Source organism: Gymnoscopelus microlampas (assembly GCF_963454915.1).
Source record: "Gymnoscopelus microlampas genome assembly, chromosome: 5".
Lineage (NCBI taxonomy): Eukaryota > Metazoa > Chordata > Actinopteri > Myctophiformes > Myctophidae > Gymnoscopelus > Gymnoscopelus microlampas.
This window is the reverse complement of record NC_139942.1, coordinates 22,416,013-22,430,714: the sequence shown is the minus strand read 5'-3', so window position 1 is coordinate 22,430,714 and position 14,702 is coordinate 22,416,013. Positions and strand designations below refer to the sequence as shown.

The following is a 14,702-nucleotide window of genomic DNA, read 5'->3' as shown; positions in this document are numbered from 1 at the left end:
GGCCAGGGTGTTGTAGGGAAGGGTAGGACAGACATCCAGCAAAGGAGGGACACAGGCTATGTCTCTGTCTGGGATTCTGTCCTACGCATATAGGGGCACTTGTGGATTAATAGACGGGAATTAGAGGGCATTTTCGGCTTTTCTTAGCTCAGCTTAGTTTAGCTTGATTCATGAACATTCTGCTATTTCTCATAGATACATTCCATTTTAATCTCCGTCTGGTCTGCCAATTGCCAGCAGAACATTCTGTAAGTAGTTGTGGAAAATTACGTCTGAGTTGGTCATTGTTGGGCAGAACCATGGTCATAGTAGTTATTTTTAGATGCACACATTACACTCATACTCTATTTAGCTGATATACAGAATGCATTGGCCTTAAGAAATGTGTTTGTATATGCTGACCTCCTCTGAGCCGTGTGGAAATAGATGATGCTAAGACAAGCTGGCATTCTGTGGCCCTGGAAGGCACACGGAGATGTGCTGCAGCTCTCAGAAGTAATGCCATATTTTTTATAATTATACTCTAGAATCCACCAGAATATAGAATTCACATTTGACCTTATGGTATATTCACAAAATTACCATGGGGACTATTAGCTGGCTGTGCTGAGTGTGGTTCAGTGGTGTGTTCTACCGTCAGATGCTGTGTACGGCGTATACCTTGAGATTCTTTTTTGTCGCCACCGTATACCTTCAAAAACTGTTTCATCCATTGAAAACGCGAGAGCGTATACCCACGACCACGCGCATCGTATCGTAGCGTATACCTTACGAAAAAAACTAGAACACAACACTGGTGTGGTTGCTTCAGCAGGTGTTCAATTATTGTGTAGCTGTTGTTTAGCTATTAAGCGATTAGTAAAATAATTAAACAGTCCCCAGATTGAACCCTTTTCCCCATGCAATTAACCTGACTCCGTCAAATGGAAGAAGCTTACGACACACATTTTGTTTCACAGCCTACTTCCATCTGAGACTCCGGTACCAGAATCGATGACAGACGGCGTTTTCATTTTTTCAAGCTACTTGGCAGGTGATTGGATGATCCCGCCCCTAGCAGCTGCTGATTGGTTCTAACACGCAGCGGACCGGGGCAGCTTTACTCCCTGAGCAATCCCAGACTCCTTCCTGAAATCAAATGCAAATGAGATTCCCGGAGGGAGGGGGGGTTTACCAGGCTACCATGCAATGGATTAGCCATTGATTAGTGTACAAAACTAGCACACCACTCAAAGTAAGGCTACAGTGTATGAATCTCACTTTTACAATTCCACTAAAAGTAGCCTACATACCAACTTTCCCTCATGGAATTACTAAAAGATTGTCTTTCCTATCCAACTTTTAAATAAAAAGATTAACATGTTATGGAGCAAAATATGTATGTGTGGTCCCCACTATGGGTAGAAACCAAAGCACAATTTGCTCTTCAATGTGATATTCAAGTTTGGGGTTCATCGGACGATGCATTCAGTAATTATGCCAGTTTTGGTCAAATAGGTCCCTCTCACAAAATGTTGATGCCAAGTCCAGAAATCACCCATTTTGTGAAGTTTGGACAAAACTTGTAGGAGGAGCAAGTGGTTTTTAAACTGTTTTAAATGATGGAAAATCGTCGCATCTAGTATGGGCCGTTATTGTGCCACCATGAAGCAGATTGGTGTAATCTGGCCGAAAGTGTAGCCAAGATTATGTTTTCACTCCCGTTCGTCCATCTGTGTGTGTGTGTGCAGTGGCGGCCTTTCCTATGTTTCACCCGTTTCAATTGAAACGGGCCCCCAACCTCATGGGGCCCCCCCATTATTTTTTTTTTTATATATTTTTTGACTCGCATCCCAGCCCGGGACCCGCCTCTGGCTGGCCGACGTCCAAGAATTTCATGCAAGAAGATGATGTAGATCTGATTGAATCAGGGCTCAGCTCAAGTGAATCATGTGAGTGAGTTGTTTTAGCTGTCTGTCCATGGTGGAAGAGCAGATAGCCTAATTGATATATTTCGAAAATGCAGCATTATGGATTGTGGAAGCAAACCAACTTCAGTCCACACATTTTTTTTTTTAATTTTTTTTTTAATTTTTTTTAATTTTTTTTTTTTGGGGGGGGGGGGGTGCATATGGGGCCCCCATATGAGCTCTTGAAACGGGCCCCCAGATCATTAAGGCCGCCCCTGTGTGTGTGCGTGCGTTTATCCGTCTGTCAGTGTACAGCTAATCTCCACCAGGAGCTCCTACAGATTTTGTCCAAACATCACGCAAATCAGTACACATTATCTCTACTAGACCATACCCGGTGAAAGTAGTTGCAAAGTTGGGGTTAATGCACATCCTGTCGCGCGGTTTCTCCCCCGCGCGCGTCCCGTCGTGGCTCCCCCCCCCCCCCCCCTCCCCGTCATGGCTTCCCCCCCTCCTCCCCGTCGTGGCTTCTCGTCCTCCTCCCCCCCGTGGGTCGCGTTGCGTCACCCCTCCCCACGGGCGTATATATATATATATATATATATATATCAGCACGGAGAATGGCCGAGAACAGACAGTTTATCAGGGATCGAAAGTGAGTGTGTACTGTGTAGTGCAGTGGTTCTCCAACGTTTTTATGTCAAGGACCCCCAAATTGACACTTGTTAGCCCGCGGACCCCCATTTGATAGATATGCCAGGGACCCCCATAAGAGACGTCTTATTTTACGGCTCTAGCAGTGAATCTTAACCATTTTAATTTCAAGGACCCCCAGTTTGACATGCATTAGGGCTATGGACCCCCATGTAATGGCATTTCTATGTCTTGGACCCCAATTTATATAGTAAAGTCTATGTTTATTTAACTCTGAGAGTGTACAAATGGAACCAAATGGACCCCTTAGAGTCCATTTGGTTCCATTTGTACACTCTCAGAGTGACAGACCCATAAGGGTCCATTTGGTGCCTAATCTATCATTTAGCTGGGGACCCCCTGGAACTCTGGACCCCACTTTGAGAACCAATGGTGTATTCGTGTGTACACACACACGCACATCCCGTCGTGGAGGCACAGAACACAAACACCCGCGCATATAACAGGCGGAGCCGTCCCCCGTCGGGAGCGCGCACAAACACAGACACACACACACACACACACACCACGGTACATCCTCCCGTCGCGAACACACACACGGGCGTCGCGTGTGTGTGTATAAAGTACAAATAAAGTACATTGTGACACGTGGCTCCCTAACGTGCATGCGCACGTGCGTGTCCACGCATACACGGCCGCGGACCCAAGTTGCAATTGTGGTGCGATCAGATTCATCTCCCCCCCACCCACACACACAGCACGGAGAATGGCGTACACACACACACACACACACACACACACACCACGGTACATCCATGCGGCCCGTGGCCTGTCGCGAACACACACAGGCGATCATCTCCCCCCCCAGCCCCCAGCCACACACACACACCACGGAGGCACGATGCTACTCCCCCCCCCGTCGTCGCAAACACACACACACACACACACACACACACACACACACACACACACGAAACACAGCAGAGTTTTTGACGCACACTTTTAGATCCAGTCCTATTTTAAAAGGCTGCGTATGGGGGATGCACGTATCCGCGCGCCTCGTGTAGCCGGTGTCTCCCGGTTTGGCTCCAATGGGAAACATGGCCACAGGCTGACTAAATAAGCGATTTAAACGGGTAGTTTCGCTGGCGACCTAAAATATTATGCAGCCGACCAAACCTTAAACATCCGTGCGGTTTAGAATCTACCATTAGTTGTGGGATACGATGTATACAAAAGGGTAAACAGCGGAGCCTTGGCGGACTTTCGCCCGATCCTGGAAGAGAACGACATAGAACCGTTCTTTATGGAGCTAATGTGCATCGTGTGTGGGGAAACATTTTAAAAGTCTGCGTATGGGGGATGCACGTATCCGCGCGCCTCGTGTAGCCGGTGTCTCCCGGTTTGGCTCCAATGGGAAACATGGCCACAGGCTGACTAAATAAGCGATTTAAACGGGTAGTTTCGCTGGTGACCTAAAATATTATGCAGCCGACCAAACCTTAAACATCCGTGCGGTTTAGAATCTACCATTAGTTGTGGGATACGATGTATACAAAAGGGTAAACAGCGGAGCCTTGGCGGACGTTCGCCCGATCCTGGAAGAGAACGACATAGAACCGTTCTTTATGGAGCTAATGTGCATCGTGTGTGGGGAAACAAATCTGGAGTGTTTACACAGTAGAGAGTGGGCGGGGTCTATGGTGTAGCGTCGGCGTCGGTGTTGCCATGTCCGCCGATTGTAAGCGCTTTAGGGCCAATGTTGGTGTTATAGGGTTCGTTTGGTTTGGCCTCGTTTTCATAGACCTCGCTGCTTGTTTCTCTCGCGAAACCTGGCAACGACGCATGCGCAGTTTGATCGGAGTCCCAAGACCCCATCCACCGTCAGGTTACTAGAATTATAGTAGGATGTGATCAAAACGGATCAGGGATTTACACACCCTTTAGTGAATTACATGTCAACTTTTGCATAGAGAAATTACCCATGTCTTTAGTCACATTGATTACACGTTATTTACGACCAGCTTAGTGAATCAGGCCCATTATCTCTATAGTCATGTCATCAAGACGGACCTGTTCTATCTTTCATTTTTCATCCTGATTGGCTAAGATTGACTTCTACCTGACCTGGCGGAGACCTTTCTAGTTATTTTTAACATGTACAGCTTGCTCTACTGTAGATGCTGCAAACCAATGTGGAAATCTAAGTGGGTGATGCACATGGGTACTAGGGGCAAAATGTGCTCCTTGTGAGGAGTGGGACCCATGTACCATATTTCATGACTCTTGTTCAAACGGTGCACGGGGCATGAGCTTTCAAAGCCTATGCAAGAAAACAGGAATGTTGTTGTTGAAATAACCAATGTCTGCTGTACCCCTAGATAGCAAATGCAATGTCTTATAATCTCATATTACTGTATGCAGGCAAAAACTGAAGTTTGCCCTCACTGTGGGTTTCTAGGAGACCACCATCACTGAGATAAAGCAGAAGATCATGAAGATCCCAGACGCTAATGGAATTGTCATAGATGGGTTTCCCCGCGATGTTGGACAGGCCTTGTCTTTTGAAGACCAGGTGAGTTTCTGCCAAGAGTATAAAAGGGTTCTGTTACATAATTACATACGTAAGTCCATTTGGAGGAAATGAAACAAAACACTGCCCGATATTCATTTGTTTAAATTCAATTAGGGGACAGGAAACTGAGCAGAAATAACATTAAGAAGCAACAAGTAAAGTAGTCAACCAAAAATAGTAAGTATACACATGAGTGTTCATTTGATCTTGAGAGTTAAATCAACACTCGGATTTTGCTGTGTACTATATATACAGAAAATAAACATCACACGACAATCGTTCAAAGACAAGGACGATTCTGACCACAAGAACTATTTTGTAAGACATTTAAGTAAGATGGCTGGTTTGATGTGGTTGGGGAGTGTATTCCAAAGGGAGGAGGCAGTAACCGAAAAAGCCCCAGGGTTCGGTGCTTGGTCCTGGGGACCACCAGAAGGTTGTCGTCACCAGACCTGAGGGAACGGGAGGGGACATGAGGGTGGTGAAGGTTGGAGATGTAGGGGCCGGGGGGTGCCAGTTTGAGGAGTGCCTTGAGTAGTATTTCGAAATGGATTCTTTGTTTGACAGGAAGCCAGTGTAGGTCATAGGACTGGTGTGATTATGGTCTCTCGAGCAAGTACTGGTGGGCAGGCGGACAGCTGAGTTCTGAACATATTGGACTTTGGAGGTGATGCCGTGGAGGATACTGTTTCAGTAACCGAGCCAAGATGCAATGAATATGTGGATATGTGTTTCACTGCAGAAAATGACTGTTGAGTGTTTTGAAGGCCGTTTTGGAAGAAGGCTGTTTTGGTGACCTGGTTTACATACTTAAGTACCAAATTGAGTAAAAAGTACTTAGTTATGGTACTTTACATCACTGAGTAAGGGTGCATTTATCTATATAATGTGTAGTTAGGTACAGTATAGTACATTTGATTAGGTTTAGATAAGAATGTACCGGTAATGTGAATACAAATGATTATAGAGATAAATGCACTCATACTTTAGTAATCAATGAGTTGTCATAAAGATCTTATAGGATACCATAGCCATTATGTTTCATGACCTTATAACCTTTCATGCTAAATGGGTAGACCGATTAAGAGCAATTGTGATAGTTTACCTTATTATAGCGTAACTTATAATGCCTTATGACTGTTGATATAAAACCTCCTAAGACATCAAGAAGGCTTATACCAACTGTAATAACATATTATAGCTGCTTTATAATGTATTATGAAGGTATTTCATATCTAATTTTAATTGTAGAATGGAAGTCTATGGGGTTTGGTCTGGACTGAAACCTTGCCCAAAAACAAAATGTTCTGGTCTGATAAAACCAAGATTGAACACTGACCTGAATGCCAAGTGTTGTGTCTGGAGGGAACCAGACACTGTGGGGATGTGGAACGGCCTCCCGCTCTGTCTGCCAGCGCTTGTCTGTTGTGGATTCAGATACCTGGTGGGCACCTCTGAGCTGGGAGGCCATCAGCTCTGATCTGGAGCACCTGAGTCCAGTGCTCTGAGGGCTTTAAAAGCAGTCTCCACCAGGAGGCCGATTTGTGCAAAACCCATTTTTTTATATTACTCCTACAAATTTTATCCAAACATCACGAAAATCAGTACACAGTATCTCTATACTCATGTGATCAACACGGATCTGTCCGATTTTCCATATTCCGATCTGCGTGAAACACTCCCTAGAGGCCAAGGAAAAACATCTGGCCTGCATTTTTCACATTTGCCTTTTATAGCGCCACCAGGAGGCCGACTTATGTAAAACACATTTTTTGATATTAAGCCTTCAGATTTTATCCAAATTTCACGCATATCGGTACACATGATCTCTATAGGCGGAGACCTGTGCTCCGAGGAGCACTTTTTCTAGTTAAATCATGTTTTTAAGCTATCTGTGTATCCCTCTCTTTTGTCTGAAGAGCCAGGTTCATGACAAAATGGGGGTCTCGTCTTAAAACATTTTAGCAAGCAGTTGGTTTGGTGAAATATGGACTTGGTTTGGGTAAACATTTTACATTTTGTTTATGCTTACTTTATTTCTGGGTTTTGGTTTAGTTGTTTGTTTGGAGTGATACATGGGTAGAAGAAGTCATTGATTTTTGAGTACGATGTATTTTTTCAGCAGCTGCAACTGGGAGACTAGTCAGGATTGAGGGAAATATGAATGCAGCAATGTACAGAGAGATCCTTGATGAGTGCTCTGGACCTCAGACTGGGGCAAAGGTTCACCTAACAGCAGTGATGGAAGAAGTACTCGCATGTTTTACTTAAGTAAAAGTATCAATACTGCATTGTACAGTAGATATACTACTACTATATAAGTATCGGCATCAAAATATACTTGAAGTACCAAAAGTAAAAGTATTGCGGAAAGTCCCATTTCCCAAGTTCAAATTGCGCTAGATCTTTTGAAAATAGCCGATCTACAAGCTCACAATGCGTCGCACTGTGAGCAGGGCTGAAGTGGTTAGTATGTTTTGTAATAATCAAAATCTACAAAGTAACTAGTAAATTAAGTTTTCATATAATTGTAGTTCAGTGTAGTTCAAAAAGTACAATATTTTCCTCTGAGATTTAGAGGGGTAGAAGTAAAAGTATTGTAAATACTGAAGATACCTCAAAATTGTACTTAAGTACAGTACTTGAGTACATGTACTTAGTTACTTTACACCACTGCCTAAGGACAACGACCCTAAGCACACAGCCAAGATAACAATGGTTTCCCTGTAACATTTTGATAAAAGCTCATTTGACTGTCTATCTCATCGTCTCTTCAGCCACATCATGTAAATAACCCTGTAATGCTAGGAGCTTTGTCCAATCTGATGGCTGAATTGAGTCTGCCTGCTCTAGTCCCAAAAGTGAATGAGGGGTCGACAATGGCAATCTCTCCAAGCAGTCACTGGTGACTCAAAGTGACTGAGGGGAATCAGACCTGTAAGACCTGCCCCTCTCTCCCCAACACCTTAAATAGAGATATAGATGGTGTATGGAATTGGCTGTATACATGAGTGTTTGTATATCTAAAGTATGTATATTTGAATGTGTGTTTATGGGTATATATCATCTAGATTTGTGTGTGCTTGTGTGTATATGTGTGCAAGTCTTGGATGTAAATGCGGAATATTTTTGAGTGTTCGTTCATTACGAGCATTGTTAGTGCTATATGTTAAACAGAATGACTGGTATAAAGGATAGGCGTAAATAAGCGTTGAGCTTCAGCCTATGCCTTTTTGATCAACCAGAAAGAAATGTTAGATTACAGTGTGTGATGTTTTGTGATACTGTTGAGGAAATCAAAATTAAAACAGTTTGCTTGAGGAAGTAAACAAATACTATTTATAATATGTAATAACATTCATTACAATTTTCTTCCTGATACAGTTGGCTATAACGATTTCTGTGGAGTATTTGAATGTTTTTAATACTAAATAAATACGGCTGGCCATAACATCTTGAATTTGTATTCACTGGAGGATCTAAGGCAAGCGGTTCTGTTTTTGAATAGTGAAAGGGATGGACATTGGTCTTTATTAATTTTGAATGCTGGCATTTTACTGACCTCCAACGCTCCTCCACAACACTTGACTAGACATAAGGATAAGTTCAAGTTTATATTTTATTTTTTTTTGCATTTAAAATGATCATATCGAAAATGTACTTTACGCAATCTGTGATGATTTGATTTAACAACACACAGTGGGCGAGTTTCCCCTGTATTGATTGATTGATGTACTTTATTTAGTAAGACATGAGAACAACAGTACATGGAAGTACAAATTCACAATACAAGGTCTACTAAACTGGAAGACTCATAAAAGCACTGAGCTTGTTTCAAATGAGTTCCCCATGCACACAAATCATGATGACATATAAGAGACAGACAGATATACACAACTACTATAGAATGTCATACAATCAGTTTACAGGTTACTGGTATGAAGAGTGAGAAATATGTACAAAAGGAGAAGGAGAGAGGGGGGGGGTAGGGGGGTAGGTTAGGTTAGGACTTAGACAGGGGCCATTTTCCAATTGCAGCCTCCTGAAGGTGTATCTTTAGGGCTGTTTTGAAAGAGAGTAGGGTTTTACACTCCTTTACTCCTTTTGGTAGGGCGTTCCACATTTTTGATGAATAGCATGAGAACGAGTTACTTCCCTTTGTTGAGCCAAAAAAGGGTTGGACAAGGTTTGTGGAGCTGCCTCTGGTATTGTGATCGTGGACATCATTAACATTTTGGAAGTATTTTGACAAATACAGGGGGATCCCAATGTTGTGATATATCTTGAAGACCAGGCCCATAGCAAGTTGCTGTACTCTGTCCGCAACCCTAAGCCATCCAATCCTATCAAAATGATCAGGGGTTAGATGGGTTTTGTAGTTGAGGCCAAGAAGAAGCCTTACAAGTTTGTTTTGGGATGTTTGGAGCCTTGTTTTTAAGGCCTTGGAGGTGTTGTGATACCATGAAGTACATGCATAATCGTAATGACCTTGTATGAGGGCCACTGCAAGAGTCTTCAGAGTCTTCTTACTGACTTTACGATCAATACTCCGCAAATAGCGTGTTTTTTTGTGGACCGTTTTGATCGTTTTTTCAGCATTTTTGTCACCAGAGAGGTCAGCCTCCAAGATAGAGCCCAGGTAGGTAATTTCGTTTTTTCTTTTGATGATATCATCACCCGCTTTGATCGTGAAGCTCTCTGCCTTTCTGAGGTTAGGAGTGGACCCAAAGAGGATGCATTCCGTTTTGCCCAGGTGTAATGAGAGCTTGTTGTCGGAGAGCCAGATGCAGATCTTGTTGAGTTCAGAGCTGAGAGTTTTCTCAACCTGCAGCCTGTCCCTGTCCGAGACTAGCAGGGCCGAGTCATCTGCGAACAGGAACAGGTTGCAGTCGCAGGCTGACGACATGTCATTCACATATATCAGGAACAGTAAGGGTCCTAGTAGAACTGTGGATGGCTGAGTCTGACTTGATACATTGTATGCAATATTTACAAGCTGTCAATAAGTGAGTTCTGACTTAATGGTGAATGATAGTTAATGAATTTATGAGTTAATTTAGCTCAGCAAATGTAAAAACAGACTTCACAGGTCTTTATTCTTGCACTATCAGGAGTTGAATTATCGCTGAGGATTTTGCTGCACACAATCACACACCCACCAAACGTTTGAGCCATTACTATGGTGATTATCAGTGATTCCAGTCGTTTCGAACACTAAAGAGATTAGATGTGATTAGATGTACCTTTCCACTCTCTCCGCACAGAGCATCCATAAATACACAGCGAACTCCTGAGTGTTTAATTTAACTCTGAAAGACATTTTTACAAACCCAGAGCTAAATTAACACTGAGTATTTTGCTGTGCAGGGGGAATGAACCCAGGCGACTATCTGACCCACATACAGTACTGTGCCAGTTTCTATGAGATCACATGCATGGGGAAACATATTCCCTGTCAAAGGATTAACAAGGGTCCTAATACAATTTCAACATTCAGTGAGCTTGGGCTATCTCTCACTGTATTATTTTGTTAAATGCAATTTCAAATTAAGCAATAATTTGATTCCTGTTGAGTCATTGAATTGCCATGGGAAGATGGGTTATCAGGGTTCTGTAAAAATGGAACCAAGCTTCAGGCATGAGGAAGTTCACTGGAGGTGAATCCCGAAAGTAGCAGCTATATTTTGTTGTGTTTACAACTGTGTCCGGGTAACCACTTTAGATATCGCTCATTCGGATTCACATGGTGCTTGATTTGCTGCTCACCTCATAGCCAATAGGGAGAGGTTGCAGTATGTATCAATTAGGTGACAACTATTAAAGGGCTTTGGGTGCGTGTTCACGAGCTATGATGGAAAACGTATTGGAGAGCAAGAATTTCTTCTGTGGCGTTTTCACTCTATTTCTGTATTTATGACATGCTTAAGGACTTAATCGGGAGGGAGAGAGAGAAAGAGAGGGAGAGAGGGACAGAGAGAGAGAGAGAGAGAGAGAGAAGAGAGATAGAGAGAGAGAGAGAGAGAGAGAGAGAAGAGAGAAAATGACAGAGCGCACGCTGCGATGGAAGATGAAGGGAAATGACAGATGGATGGTGATGAAAAGTGGCAGTGATTGCACTCAAATACAAAAGCCTGACTGTGTTTGGTTGGTCTTGAAGGTTCCCACAGAGTGAATATAATGGATCTCCAACTGATTGACTGATTGATTGACTGACTGACTGACAGACTGAGACCTTATGTCTGGTGCTGTTCACACCCCCAAGCAGCTGGCAGCATTTCTCTTGTGGCCCTGCAGGATCCATTAACATCAGACCATACATGCTGCTGCTCTGCCCTTTAAAACATCACAGCATCTATTTGGTATGGGCCAGCCTCTGGGGACTTCAGAACATTTTTAACCCACGCACAGATGCCTCCAAGGAACCCGCTGTCCCTTCATCTTCCCTTAAATCCCTTTCACCTCCGCTTTCTACTGTCGAAGGCTGCGAGAGCTACACCTATTTATCCAATTTTTAGACTATGTGGCTGGCTGGCTGACTGGCTGGCTAGCTGGCCAACTGGCTGATGGACTACCTGGATGTCTGCCTGGAGTATCTGTCTGTTTACTTGTCTTTATGTCTGTCTGGCTGCTATTGGATGTCTGCCTTCTTGACAGACTGTCTGTCTGTCTATCTGTCTGTCTGTCTGTTTTCCAATCCATCCATCGTGGTCTGTCAGAATTCATCAGAATCAGAATTATTTTCAATTCCAGGTTTGTTTTGTGCATACATGGAATTTGGTGCATTACATTTAAAAACAGTAAAGAAACATTTTCAAATATTGTATTTTCAAAACGATTTACTATTTACTAAATTAGGCCTATAGATGAGCATAAAGAAGCAATAAACTATATGTGATTTCAATATACACTGTATAGACTGTAAAAGCTGGTATAGCATGGTTTAGATTTATAAAGGTCTATGAGATGAGACCTTTATAGAGGTGAGTGCTGAGAGAAGCTGGTAAACAGCTAAAAGACACGCACATCCCAGACCTACTATAGGCTGGGTGCTGGATCAAAAATATAAAATCTGCACACCAGTATTGCTGCTCCCAAATGTAAGTTTACTTTGGTAACATTTCGAGCCACCAGGCTCTTCCTCAGAACTGGGCAGGTCATTTGGGAGCAGCAATACTGGTGTGCGGATGTTTTATTCTTATATACTATGAGATCAGTGCACCACTGGACAATTGCCAGTTGGCGAAGGCTTTGCCCTATGTTTTCACTGGATTAAAAGTGCACTGCAGAGAGCCTTCAGTATAATTGGACATGCAAAGAAACTGGATTAGCTTCCTCCACCTCTGTGGCCAACTGTCAAAACCCCATAGCATAGTCTTAATAGGCAGGTAGAGTGGGCAAAAACGTTGTGCCTTGAGTAGAATTAATTGCTGAATCATTTGTTAGAATAGTGCTATGTGTACAGGGTTTTACTGTTGTGTTGAGGATGCTCCTGTTATTTTATTATTTATTTCTGTTACTGTATGTATCCTAATCTAAAGTCTGTATGTCACAACAGGATGTATTTGTCTACAGACTAATGAAGAATCAATCAATCAAAACCATCAAATGTCTTTCAAAGGCAACTTTCAAGTATTCCATATGCCATATTGGATTGTTTTTTTTTGTTATTACTACACATATAATATGAAGGGGATATATTATGCAGTCTTTTGAAAAAATCACACCCTGTGTGAAGGAAGCGGTGCCTTTGGGGCGGGGCTTAACTAATTTCAGTTCGTCCCTATTGGTGGTCTGAGTCCACTTACCAAATTTGTACTTGGTAGCATGCTGCAAACTGGAATAATGGCTGTTTAAAGCCCAGCCAATGGGCAGACAGAGGGGGCGGGGCTTAAGTAATTACAGTTCATCCCTATTGGTGGTTTTAGTCCATGTACAAAATGTGTACTCCGTAGCATGCTGCGAACTTAAGTTATGGCTGTTTAAAGGCCAGCCAATGGGAAGACAGAGGGGGCGGGGCTTCAGCAATTAATGCTCGTCCCTATTGGTGGTCTAAGTCCACATACCAAATTTGGAGGTGGTGGCATGCTGCAAACTGGACTTATAGCTGTTTAAAGCCCCGTGCTCAAACATACATACGGACGGACACACACACACACACACACACACACACACACACACACACACACACACACACACACACACACACAGACACAGACACAGACACGGTCAAATGTAGAGCGGCTGGCACCGCTAAAAAGAAAGAATTCATAATAGTTGGACATTCTGTGAAATTAGGTGAACATTAGCCAAATACAGCAGATAGTGTCAGGAATGAGTAGCGGGTAGGGCCCAAAAGCAGACGAGGTAGGCAGAAGTGTTCAAATCAAAGGAGTTATAAAATAAACTGAGGTTTCCAAAAGCAGTTACAGTAGGCATCAAGCACTAAACATAAACTCACGTGACATAGGTCTAAGGACCAACAAGGACATAGTGCAAAAACAGGACTTAACACAGGACTTAACTAGACAGGGGACTAACAGGATGCAGGTGAACTCAACAGACAAATGAACACAGGATAGGCTAACAGGCAACGAGCACAGGTGACTATAGGGTCTACTGTAAGTGTTCAAACCAGCAAGTTTGTGTCAAACTTTAGACTCAGTCATAATAGGCCTGCAATTCTTCTGAAGTGAGCAGCTTCAAGCAGTTCAGAAGTTCATGAAACAGGCGCTCGGGTGGCACTGGCACAGTGGTGAAGTGCCTGCCCACCGCCGCGGAGGTTGTGGGTTCGAATCCACCGTGGTGCATCCGGCTTTGTCGAGCGACTACACAAACACAATTGGCCCGTGTTCGGGGGAGGGAAGCCGGGTGGGGAGGGTGATAATTGTCACTGTACGTAATCCTACGGGCTAGGGTGGCACCTGTCAGCAGAGAGTGTTGGGCGGGAAGAGTAGGACGAAGGCTCTAACATCCTCCCGGTGGGGTTTCCTCACTGGCAGGTGAGTCAGTAGGATACAACAGCAGTGACAACACAGAAATGTGTGTGGGGAGGAATCAATTGGCATAACAACTAAATTGGGGAGAAAAGGGGGTAAAATGAAAAAGTTCAGATTTCATGGTTTCTGGGTTAATTCTGGAGGTCATTTTTCTATAGATATTTACTGTACTTGTCAGTTGTCACCCAAGGCAATAAATATTGAGTAATACTCCCATTAGCTGTTTGCAAGTGTCCCAGAAGGGTTGCTGACCTAACAACGAACCGAATAAACTGCCACATTTTTACACTTGATTGATTTTTAGAATGCTTCTTAACGCCTTGTTGTTTTGAGAGGGTGCAATTAATAACACACATTTCTAAAGGGTATTAGAGAGGAAGCTTTTCTCGCTCGGTCAACATCTGCTTGCTTGTGTGCGTGGCGTATTAAATATTACATTTCACTATAATGAGACTTTCAGCTCTCTTCCTGGCCTTTATAGAGATGCTATCATTGGCATAATTCTATGCAGCCACTAGAATTGCCATAGTTTTTCTGAGAATAATTACCATGTTAGACTGAAAACGAGCTGGAAAGACATTTATGGAT

At 43.2% G+C, this 14,702-nt stretch overlaps 1 protein-coding gene across 1 annotated transcript in view; it reads left to right on the top strand.

Annotated features, from left to right (window-relative positions):
* ak5 (adenylate kinase 5) overlaps nucleotides 1-14,702 on the top strand; it is a 70,602-nt gene that overhangs the window by 11,602 nt on the left and 44,298 nt on the right. Inside the window, exon 5 of the mRNA XM_084058668.1 lies at nucleotides 5,005-5,118. Within this exon, the coding sequence (XP_083914794.1) occupies nucleotides 5,005-5,118 (114 nt within the window). The remainder of the gene's footprint in view (nucleotides 1-5,004; nucleotides 5,119-14,702) is intronic.